General features: G+C 35.7%; 1 protein-coding gene across 2 annotated transcripts in view; it reads left to right on the top strand.

The window, feature by feature from the left end:
• LOC106057856 (uncharacterized) overlaps positions 1-12,865 on the top strand; it is a 43,551-nt gene that overhangs the window by 23,164 nt on the left and 7,522 nt on the right. Inside the window, exons 1-3 of one of the 2 annotated variants that reach the window (XM_013215184.2) lie at positions 1,031-1,151; positions 5,205-5,385; positions 12,389-12,505. In XM_013215184.2, coding sequence (XP_013070638.2) covers positions 5,321-5,385; positions 12,389-12,505 — 182 coding nt within the window. In that variant the 5' untranslated portion in view covers positions 1,031-1,151; positions 5,205-5,320. Of the gene's footprint in view, positions 1-1,030; positions 1,152-5,204; positions 5,386-12,388; positions 12,506-12,865 lie in introns of those variants that run through there. The other variant, XM_013215183.2, reaches the window with a different exon arrangement.

The raw sequence follows: 12,865 nt of genomic DNA, 5'->3' as shown, positions 1-12,865 counted from the left end.
AGTCCACTGTTAGTCCACTGTTACTGTTAGTCCACTGTTAGTCCACTGTTAGTCCACTGTTAGTCCACAGTTACTGTTAGTCCACAGTTACTGTTAGTCCACTGTTAGTCCACTGTTAGTCCACTGTTAGTCCACTGTTAGTCCACAGTTACTGTTAGTCCACAGTTACTGTTAGTCCACTGTTAGTCCACTGTTACTGTTAGTCCACTGTTACTGTTAGTCCACTGTTAGTCCACTGTTACTGTTATTCCACTGTTAGTCCACTGTTACTGTTAGTCCACTGTTACTGTTAGTCCACTGTTAGTCCACTGTTAGTCCACTGTTAGTCCACTGTTACTGTTAGTCCACTGTTAGTCCACTGTTAGTCCACTGTTAGTCCACTGTTAGTCCACTGTTAGTCCACTGTTAGTCCACAGTTACTGTTAGTCTACTGTTAGTCCACTGTTAGTCCACTGTTAGTCCACTGTTAGTCCACAGTTACTGTTAGTCCACAGTTACTGTTAGTCCACTGTTAGTCCACTGTTAGTCCACAGTTACTGTTAGTCCACAGTTACTGTTAGTCCACTGTTAGTCCACTGTTACTGTTAGTCCACTGTTACTGTTAGTCCACTGTTAGTCCACTGTTGTTTTCTAAAGTTCTGACTTACTTTCAGATATGAAAATCACAACCTCCTAGCCTAAACCTCTTGCAGGACGACGTGGGATGGCAGCGGACGGGGCTCGAACACGAAACCACCGCGATGACAGGCCGAAGCGCAGACCACACGAGCAGGCAACCATTCTTAATAACATAAACAACAAAACAACCTCTTAAGTTTTATCCTCCCCTGCCCCCTTTTTTATTCTTGCACCTAACTGCCTTGTACCAGTGATTGCTCCGTGCCGGCTCAATTACGAATAGATCGATACAGTAATCAAATACGGATCACTACACTATAGCCCCGCCTCCTAATGTTTCTGAGTATCCAATAGACCATGCATTTTCACAGTCGTGTAATTCCTATAATTGAATTGATTCCCGTCAATAGACTAGACGTTTTGTAATGAGCTTTAAAAGAACTCGTTTGTGTAGAAGAGAAAATATGACTGCATGATATTCTTTATCACTAGTGACACAGAGAGACTTAATACGGTTATGTAATTAATTTTATGTAAGTTTTCTAGTCACAGCGATTTGTTTATTTAGTAATTCATACGTTTTTATTGCTAGGTTCTTTGCACGCTTATTTTATTTATGGTTGTGTGGAATCGTAACAATTGTTGCGTTTTGTTATTGTTTCAAACCAAATATGTCTGTCACTCTGTGGTTTCAAACATTTTAGGCATTGCTAGAGATTTTTAGCTATGGAGGAAAACTAAATGGCTGGCTTTTAGCTTCATCCGGCGTATAAGGCTCTTTCTGACTCGGAAGACTATGAATGAGCCCAGATGAGTCACTAGTTTTGGTTTCGTCTTGATACGGGGCAGAATCTGGAGTAACTGATCAAGCTAATTTTGGAGCGGCAGAGTTTGCCACAGTTCTTAGGGCTAGCTGACAGGGCAACTTTTTTTTTTTCTTTCTCTTGACTGATGCAGCTTCGTTTCTTTTGCTCTCGGCGAAGTTCGTACCAGCACGTACAGTCTACCTCCATGCTGTCCGGTCTTGGGCTATCTCCTCCCACATATTTTGGTTGATGCCTTTGGTTCTTATGTCTCGCTTGCAGACATCTCTGTAGGTTAGTCTTGGGCGGATATTGGGTCTGACTCTCTCCACAAGCTCAGCGTATAAGTTGTCTTTAAGGATTCTTCTATCTGCTATGCGAGCGTCAAGCCCGAGCTAGCGTAATATTTTCTGTGTCAGATGAGCACAGATGCTGTGCATATTGGCCCGTTTCAGAACGTCCTGGTTGGAGACATGATCCCTCCAGGAGTTGCACATTATGCGTCCCAGGCAGCGTAAGTGAAAGCTATTTAATTTATGCTCTTGACCCATATAAGTTGCCCAACTTGTACAGAATAACTAAAGCATGTTGATAATTTAGTTGTTTTTTTAAAGTTTTATCACAACTTTTGTGCACCTTTTAGCTCTGCAGTATCAACTTTTTGTAAGGTATTGCGTTTGAAGGTCATTTTTTTTATTAAGTTGGCAACATTGACATTAAATTCAGCGTCCTTGACATTGTTTGTGTTTGTCATGAAATGAAGTTTTTGTGTGGCGTGTTCTATAACAGATTTTCACCAGAAATGTTAATCTGTTTTAATCCGCTCCTTATTTATAGTTTTTAAAGATTCGATGTCCAGTTTTTTTGTAATAAATTCAGTAAAAGAAAAGGAAGAAAAGCGATATAGAGAAATGTGGTGGTGAAATAATGGAGCCTTTGAAAAAGGATTGAATATGTAAAGAAACAGCTTGGAAACGATTTTAAAATAGACAAAAATTTGCAAAATACTCAAGGACGCTATATTGAACGATTACTGTTGACGTGAATAAAAACAAAAATGGCTTAACTTCTAGGGTAGAAGATTAGCAATCTGATTCAGATGAGAAAAAAAAATACGCCAGATACACCGAAAAAAATAGCTATTTGTAAATTTGGCGCCATTATCTAATCGATACAATCTTTCAGTGTTTTTTTTTCTGATTTCTCATGTACAATTTATTGGCGAATTTTTATTAAACTAAAAAAAAATGAAATAATTATAGTAAATAAAAAACAAAAAAACTCATGAATGTAACTTTTATTAAGAAGAGATTTTAGTTTTTTTTTATGTTCGGATAATATCTTATACATCATATTTATGGAGATTTGGGAGGGGGCAGCATGGGGGCACTACTGCCTAAGTCCAACTGCTTATTGTAATGACCCGAAGGGCTGGTTCTCATCTAGCGTGCAGCCAGTTATATATCCATAGACGTTTAGTTTTATTTAATTTGATGGTCTGCAGTCTGGACAGTCGGGATAGAAACGGGAGTTTGTTATAACGCAAGGTTCAAGTCTGATCATTTCCATGAGTTTATCCAGTAATACATCCAACAACGAAATGTCTCAGTGATAACCGCTTCCCCACTCCTTCCTGTCCCATGATTTATCTTTAGCCTCACACACCCACACGCACGCGCAGGCATGTAATGAGACTGTCAATAAAAGAGCTGCCAGGCTGCTCGCGTGTCTTGTTTAAAAAAAATAAAACGTGGTGGCATTTAAAAATAGCACGTGTCATTCTAAAACCCTCTAGCAGAGCTCTACGCGGGTATATACAGAACTAGCGGCATCTTCAAACTGCCAGTGTTGATTGAACATATGCCTGTGTTGATTGAACATATGCCTGTGTTGATTGAACATATGCCTGTGTTGATTGAACATATGCCTGTGTTGATTGAACATATGCCTGTGTTGATTGAACATATGCCAGTGTTGATTGAACATATGCCAGTGTTGATTGAACATATGCCTGTGTTGATTGAACATATGCCTGTGTTGATTGAACATATGCCTGTGTTGATTGAGCATATGCCTGTGTTGATTGAACATATGCCTGTGTTGATTGAGCATATGCCTGTGTTGATTGAACATATGCCTGTGTTGACATGAATGAGTACATGTCATGTTAGTAGCAAACACTGAAGAAGTTCATCTCTAATTGGCATCAAGTTCTGAAGTTGTTCGTCTGTAATTGGTATTAAACATGAAAGTACTTAATATATTGTTGATATATAGTACTGGAGTAGTTCGTCTCTTGTTGACATCTAGTACTGAATTAGTTTGTCTATTGTAAATATGGCTCCTTTTTGTCTCGGAAGGCAATGGATGTGCCCAGATTAGTCAGTAGTCACTGATTTTGGTTTCTTCTTGAGACGGGTAGAATCTGGTGTGGCTAATCAAGCCAATTCTAGAGCGGCAGACTTTGTTGATCCCAACATCTAGGTATCTAGTATTGAATTAGTTCGTCTATTGATGGTATGTTGTACTGAATTAGTTTGTCTATTGTTGGCATCTAGTACTGAATTAGTTCGTCTATTGTTGGCATCTAGTACTAAATTAGTTTGTCTATTGTTGGCATCTAGTACTGAATTAGTTTGTCTATTATTGGCATCTAGTACTGAATTAGTTTGTCTATTATTGACATCTAGTACTGAATTAGTTTGTCTATTATTGGCATCTAGTACTGAATTAGTTTGTCTATTGTTGGCATCTAGTACTGAATTAGTTTGTCTATTATTGGCAATATCTAGTACTGGATTAGTTTGTCTATTATTGGCATCTAGTACTGGATTAGTTTGTATATTATTGGCATCTAGTACTGAATTAGTTTGTCTATTATTGGCATCTAGTACTGAATTAGTTTGTCTATTGTTGGCATCTAGTACTGGATTAGTTTGTCTATTATTGGCATCTAGTACTGGATTAGTTTGTCTATTGTTGGCATCTAGTACTGGATTAGTTTGTCTATTATTGGCATCTAGTACTGGATTAGTTTGTCTATTGTTGGCATTTAGTACTGGATTAGTTCGTCTGTTGTTGGCATCTAGTACTGGATTAGTTTGTCTATTATTGGCATCTAGTACTGGATTAGTTTGTATATTATTGGCATCTAGTACTGGATTAGTTTGTCTATTGTTGGCATCTAGTACTGGATTAGTTCGTCTGTTGTTGGCATCTAGTACTGGATTAGTTCGTCTGTTGTTGGCATCTAGTACTGGATTAGTTCGTCTGTTGTTGGCATCTAGTACTGGATTAGTTTGTCTATTATTGGTACCAAGTAGGCCTACTAAAGTAGTTTGTCTCCTGTTGGTATTTAGTAAGTTACTTGGGGAAGTTCATTGTTTATTCCTTTTAATGTTCAGGTTGTTATCAAGTTGATCGTCAGGATGTCGTGAGACGCTAATCACAACAAATTTCCGTAAGGATTAATAAAGCAGTCTTAGTCTTGACTCATAGTGTGTATTTCTTCACAAAAAGTATGAGCCCCCACCCTCCCTTTGTCATTGTTTGAGGGAACATTAAGATGTGGCTAATATACGCTGCATCCTTTTCTCTACTTATCATTGGCATCTTTTACAAAGACTCAGTTCTTTAATACAAGTGACATTCTCTCTAGTCCATTCAACTTAGAATTCACGATGTATCAGAACATTTTATTGTCCATTTAAGTGTTTATGGGGAAGAGTTAACTGCTCTTTTGTGATCTCCTAACATAGAAACCTTTTCTAACTTATCCCACAGATTTGTGGTATCCCAGCGTTCCACAGAAGTGATCACCAGAGATGTGAACAGTGTGACCTCGTCCACCTACAGGTCAAACACACAAGTCTCAAAGAAAGAACATTGTCGACTAATGCATGGGTGGCTGTGTGACCAAATCTTCCTTTACTGTCAACAAACCACAGGATATTAGGCTAGCTAGGTCAGTAAACCACAGGATATTAGGCTAGCTAGGTCATCAGTAAACCACAAGATATTAGGCTAGCTAGGTCAGTAAACCACAAGATATTAGGCTAGCTAGGTCAGTAAACAACAGGATATTAGGCTAGGCAGGTCAGTAGACAGATAATATTATGCTAGCCTGGTCAGTAAACCACATGATATTAGGCTAGCTAGGTCATCAGTAAACCACAGGATATTAGGCTAGCTAGGTCAGTAAACAACAGGATATTAGGCTAGGCAGGTCAGTAGACAGAGAATATTATGCTAGCTAGGTCATTAAAACTCAGGATATTAGGCTAGCTAGGTCATCAGTAAACCACAGGATATTAGGCTAGCTAGGTCATCAGTAAACCACAGGATATTACTCTAGCTAGGTCAGTAAACCACAGGATATTAGGCTAGCTAGGTCATCAGTAAACCACAGGATATTAGGCTAGCTAGGTCAGTAAACAGCAGGATATTAGGCTAGGCAGGTCAGTAGACAGAGAATATTATGCTAGCTAGGTCATTAAAACTCAGGACATTAGGCAAGCTAGGTCAGTAAACAACAGGATATTAGGCTAGGCAGGTCAGTAGACAGAGAATATTATGCTAGCTAGATCATTAAAACTCAGGATATTAGGCTAGCTAGGTCAGTAAATCACAGGATGTTAGACTAGCTAGATTTGTAAACCTCAGGATATTAGGTTAGCTAGGTCAGTAAACCATATAATACTAGGCTAGCTAGAACCTTCAAATACAGGATATTAGGCTAGTTTGGTCAGTAAACCACAGGATATTAGGTCATCATGGTTGTTGTCACGAGTCGAGTCTGTGACCTATTTCGACCAGTTTCTAGAAGCTCGAGTTCAAACCAGTGCAAGTGTCCAGCGTAAACAAGTTAATTTTAGGTATCCAATCAAAGAAAGGGGTTAAGGAAAAAAATAGCACACGTCAGCTTCTAGAAGGTCAAAGCTACTAAAATAATTATCTGAGAAGGTTCCATGATTCTGGAACGTACGATCAAAGAAAGTATAAATAAGGGGAAAGTCAGTTAGACGGGGTCCTCGCTCGGTCCTCGCATAGTAGTAGTTCTTGTAGAGCGATGGTCCTCGCTCAATTCTTGATTAGTAATAAATTTTGTGATATTAGCGGGTCCATTAAGTAAAGTTTTAGTAGTTGAAGTTGAAGTTATACTAAGTGAAGTTTTATGTATCTTTAAGTTTTATTTATGAAGTGTCAAGTTGTTATTGAATTAAGAAGTTAATTTGATGTGAAAGTTGAAGAAGTTATTAAAGAAGTTTGAAGAAAATACAGAGAGATGTTTCTTTCTTCATTTCATTGAATTGTCAAGTATTGATAATATAATCCCCGGCAAGTGTGATCGTCATTTCCTATGAATTCATCAACTTATGAATACAATCGCTCGTTCAGTTCGTCACATTTATGGCACCTCCGATAAATAAAGGCGACATCGAAGAATACATACGTCACATATATTGGCACCTCCTGACGAAAAAAGGCATCTATAAATAAAGGCACCGACGAAGACAAGCATCACATACTGCATTTTCAAAGAATAAAGTCGGCACATTCTAGCAAGTACTACGAATTTAAAAGGAAAAGCCTCTAACAAATAAATCATAGCATCTCTTAACGACAAAGCCTCAACTAAGCATTACAAGAAAAGCCTCTTTCAGAAAACTTCAACAAGACGTACATTCATTGCTACGAAAAGTATTTTATGATTGAAACTTCCAGTCAACAGGTTACATAATATTTGACAAAGATCTCGAGGACGTCCTGCAAGACAGATCATCTGTTTTAAGGTCAGTACCTTACATTTTATATTTACTAAGCTGTGAAAGCTACATTTACTAAGCTGTGAAAGCTATATTTACTAAGCTGTGAAAGCTACATTTACTAAGCTGTGAAAGCTACATTTAGTAAGCTGTGAAAGCTATATCTACTAAGTTGTGAAGGCAACGTTACTAAAGCTAGTTGTACACTAGTTTGTTTACAAATACTGACCACTTGCATTCCTCAAGAGGAGACACCGATCGATATTTAACTAGGTCAGCCATAGTTAACCTCTCACCTGTGGACAGGTGTCGGTCATCGCTAGTGTAGGCAGTACTTATAAATAGAAAAGTTATTAAGTTATTACGATGGCTTTAGTCTCGTACCTGTGGAAAGCATACATCAAAGTAGCCGCTTACGGTAACATGCCACAAGAAAGAATGGAGGAATGGTGCACTCAAAAAGTAAATTACGAGATACAAAGACGTAAAGAAGACGAAGAGGCAGAAGAAAGAAGACGTAAAGAAGACAAAGAGATAGAAGAAAGAAGATGTAAAGAAGACAAAGAAGCAGAAGAAAGAAAAAGAATTAGAGAAGAAAAAAGAAGACAAGAAGACAAAGAGGCAGAAGAAATAAAAAGGATTAGAGAAGAAAAAAGAAGACAAGAAGACAAAGAGGCAGAAGAAAGAAAAAGGATTAGAGAAGAAAAAAGAAGACAAGAAAATGAGGCAGAAGAAAGAAAAATGATTAGAGAAGACAAAAGAAGACAAGAAGACAAAGAGGACAAAGAGAAGAAACGCAAAGAAGAAAAAAAAGAAGAAGAAAGAAAACTTAAAGAAAGAAAAGAAGAAGAAGAAAGAAAACTTAAAGAAAGAAAAGAAGAAGAAGAAAGGAAACTTAAAGAAATACAAGAAGAAGAAGACAGAAAACTTAAAGCAAGAAAAGAAGAAGAAGAAAGGAAACTTAAAGAAATACAAGAAGAAGAAGAAAGAAAACTTAAAGACATAAAAGAAACAGAAAGAAATGAAACTGAAGAAAAAGAAACAAACATTACTGAAGGACCTTACATTGTTTATGAGTACAACAAGAATACTACTGAATTTCAACTATTTAATAATGAAGAATTTAAATCTGACCAGAAGAAAGATACAACTTTGGCAAGAATGTACAAGAAGGCACAAACAATTGTAAAACAGCCAGGACTTAATGTACCTTATTTCAAAGAAGGAATACTTGTGAAGAAAAGTGTTAATTATGATACCTATGAGTTTGTTGAACAAATCATTTTACCACTGAAATATACACAAGACATCATTGAAAAGAATCACAATTTTCTACATACCAAATTAGCGAGTGTGACGAGGACAAAGAAAAGAATTCTTGACAAATTTTATTGGCCGAGCATTACAAAAGATGTTAAGAAACATGTAAGTCAATGTCAAGTTTGTCAAATGAACAATTCTAAGAGAAACCAAGTTCATGAGCAGAATATGAAAGTTGATACAAATATTACAGTTATAGAGCCATGTGAAAAAACTCATGAAACTAAAGTCAACATTGAAAATGAAAGAGCATTAAATGAATACAGAAAGCTCAGAGACTTTAAACAAGGAGACAAAGTGAAGTTATGGTTACCTGACATGAGAAACAAGCTGATTTATACATGGCAAGGTCCATTTACTATCATCAGAAAGATTTCAAACGTAACTTATGAAATCAACATTAACAAATATGTCAAAGTGTTTCATGTTCATATGCTTGAAAAATACAACGAGGATACAGATAAAGAAAACTTATCAAAAGAACTAGAAGACAATGTTACATGCTTAGAAACAATTCAAGAGGAAAATGAAGACAATATAAATGAACTATTACCAACGCCATCAAAACAAATTGAATCTCTCAAAGACATTGACATAGATCATTTAAAGATGAAAAGTATGAAAGACATATTGAATGTAAGTGAAGGATATTCTGAGATATTTCATGATGTTCCTGACATATCAACATTTATAGACAATGTGATTAACTTCAAAACTGACATACTTGCCAACTCAAATGTTTATTCTCTAACTTTGCACAATAGAGATTTACTGCAGAAAGACTTAACTGATTTATTAGTGCAATGCATACATGAACATTCGAACTCAATGTTTTCTACTTCAATCGTTTTACAACGTAAACTGCCACTAAAAGAAAGATTTAGTGTCGATTTTGGACAGTTCTTGTTTGAACATATGAAAAGCAAAGAATATTGTAAGGACAATAGTTGTATGTTTCTTAAAACTAAAGCTAGAATGAAACGTATTCATGAACTGAGAGACATTTTGTACCATTTGAAACAAAGTACATTTGTAGCTAAACTAAGAAAGTTTGTGTTGAAACCAAAAGTGACATTTTTCAACAGCAGAGTTGAACAAAACTCTCTGAAAACACATGACAATATTGTTAAACGTATTTTGAACTATAAAGAACCAAGAAAGAAGAAATGTACGGATAGACTAGAATTGTTTCAAGTACCGGGAAAGAAGAAAGTTGCACATATATCAAGACTCTACGGCTGTGTCAAGATTTATTTTAATACTTATGTCATGCAATTGTTTATTACTTAGTATATTTACATTAGTACTGTTGTTATAAGAATTTTAGAAATTAGTAACTTAGCATAGTATTATTTTTTATTACAAATGGTGGAAAATAAGTTAATATTCAGATATTCTGTATTAGCAAGTGATATGATGAGCTGACATGTATTTTTTCAGTATTGTGAAGTTGTATAATTTTGATATCTTCTTGAGTTACAAAAGTTAGAAAGTTCATGCTCAAATATCATGTGATGTATGGAACTAAGATGTATTTTCTATAATATTAATTATATATGCTGAATATGTACAATATTTTGAATTTTGAATAATGTAAATGTAATGCAACAATTATTTGAATTATCAGTTTTGTACTTTATAGGAACAATTCTTTTAGATTTTTGTGTGCATATATTATAATAGAAATAATGTTATTTTACGCATTTTATATTGCATACAAAATGCTAAAAAGGCAAGGGGGTAATGTCACGAGTCGAGTCTGTGACCTATTTCGACCAGTTTCTAGAAGCTCGAGTTCAAACCAGTGCAAGTGTCCAGCGTAAACAAGTTAATTTTAGGTATCCAATCAAAGAAAGGGGTTAAGGAAAAAAATAGCACACGTCAGCTTCTAGAAGGTCAAAGTTACTAAAATAATTATCTGAGAAGGTTCCATGATTCTGGAACGTACGATCAAAGAAAGTATAAATAAGGGGAAAGTCAGTTAGACGGGGTCCTCGCTCGGTCCTCGCATAGTAGTAGTTCTTGTAGAGCGATGGTCCTCGCTCAATTCTTGATTAGTAATAAATTTTGTGATATTAGCGGGTCCATTAAGTAAAGTTTTAGTAGTTGAAGTTGAAGTTATACTAAGTGAAGTTTTATGTATCTTTAAGTTTTATTTATGAAGTGTCAAGTTGTTATTGAATTAAGAAGTTAATTTGATGTGAAAGTTGAAGAAGTTATTAAAGAAGTTTGAAGAAAATACAGAGAGATGTTTCTTTCTTCATTTCATTGAATTGTCAAGTATTGATAATATAATCCCCGGCAAGTGTGATCGTCATTTCCTATGAATTCATCAACTTATGAATACAATCGCTCGTTCAGTTCGTCACAGTTGTAACTTGTATTTTAGCTTGAGGTGTATATGTTGAGATTTTTCTGTTGCTGAAGTCCAACTTAAATATATGAAAGTAAGAATAGAAGTTATTGTTCAAGCCACACAACTCCCTGGATACTAGATCCAAAGTACCCCTACTTCATTACCTTTCAAGTCACAATGGAAGTCCACAATAATGTTTTAAAAGTTTATATGAATGATTGGTAATTTTAAAATTGTGTCTAGGTCTATGGAAATGGGTTAAACTATTTCAAATTAAAGCAAACATCAAAAGATTTACATGTAGCAAGACTTAAATATATCTCCTTAACATACATGGCATTCATCGTCAACATGAAAGTGATATAATAGAAAATTTGACAAATATATAATAGTCTTAGACATTTCTAAACAAAAATAACCCCCTCACTCCCAGCCAACTACAATGTTTTTCTTTGGTCTTTATTAAGTATTTTGAAATGAGACACTTGCCAAGTGTGGGAGAACAAACACACAATTGAACATTGCACTCTATCCAGAATAGTGAATAGAATAAACCAGAAATGGACATGCAAGCTCTCATCCAAATCACAAGCAAGACAATGCCTATTTTAAACTATCCCAACATGACCAAAGTCTACTTTTGTACCTCAGAACTAGACACAACAGAATGAGACATCACATGTTCTGGAAGCTAAAAACTGGGACTAGGGTGTCACCAGAAAATGCTGACCATGTCCTTCAAAGCTGCATTCTTTATCAAGAGGCCCAAACAAGACAATGGCCCATAACACTCCTATAGAAACAAAACCTATATGGAAACTGCAGTGCAGTATATTGTTACTTGGTCTAGTCTTCTGAATCTCCAACGTAATAATGAGAACAAGGAAGAAGGGTTTGGAACTAATTTGTTTCATAAGAAGTGTTTGGAACTAATTTGTTTCATAAGAAGTGTTTGGAACTAATTTGTTTCATAAGAAGTGTTTGGAACTAATTTGTTTCATAAGAAGTGTTTGGAACTAATTTGTTTCATAAGAAGTGTTTGGAACTAATTTGTTTCATAAGAAGTGTTTGGAACTAATTTGTTTCATAAGAAGTGTTTGGAACTAATTTGTGTTTCCCCACAATCCTACAGATAACTTCTATTCACAAGGATAAAGGCACATTCCTCATTCCATATGCTAGGATAAACTTATACAAATGCTCCTTCTTCTCTTGTGCTATTAGAGCATGGAATTAGTTGCCTGACCCGGCCAGGAAAACCAGTGACTTGGCAGAACATGCATGACTAGATTGACCCAGGAACAAACATAGGATGTAATCATCTTTTTTGAAGTAACATCTGTATTTTATAAGATAAGATTCATCCAATTTTATATTGTTTAATACTACACTTGTTAAAAAAAATATTTCTTCCTAAGTGTGTTTTTAAAGTTTTTCATGTTAATTAGAATTATTGTCATTTGTATGACAATGTAATGTAAATCTGTGTTTTTCTCTGTGATGCATCTGTGTATTTTCCTCCTCAGGTTGCACCCATTTCTGTTTAGCAAAAGTGATGCAGAGCAGGTCCTACTGAGCTCAGATGAGGGGGACTATTTGCTGTATATTGACCATGACAGTGAGAGAATCATGCTATCTGTCAGGTATCTGATTTATTTGCAGTCATTAGTATTGACCATGACAGTGAGAGAATCATGCTATCTGTCAGGTATCTGATTTATTTGCAGTCATTAGTAGAAATCTGTCTTGCCTTGGACAGGGATAACATAGCTTAGTAGAATGTCAAGCCAACGCTAGGGTGGAGCTTACTTTTTTTTTATTTATTATGTAATGATGTTCCTGATTTCATACAGCTTGTCAGCTGTTATTTTGATGGCTCAAGATACCAATAGCTAAAGCAAAAAGATGATATTAAGTTATGCTTCATTAACCTATGCCTTGAAAGGATTTTTTTTTAAGTCATTTAAAATAATTTTCTCTGTCTCAATTTTATCAGCTTATTT

The sequence above is a fragment of the Biomphalaria glabrata genome, chromosome 10, assembly GCF_947242115.1.
Source record: "Biomphalaria glabrata chromosome 10, xgBioGlab47.1, whole genome shotgun sequence".
In the NCBI taxonomy this organism is placed as follows: Eukaryota; Metazoa; Mollusca; class Gastropoda; family Planorbidae; genus Biomphalaria; species Biomphalaria glabrata.
Note: the sequence above shows the minus strand (reverse complement) of the source record. Positions and strands in the feature narration are given on the sequence as shown.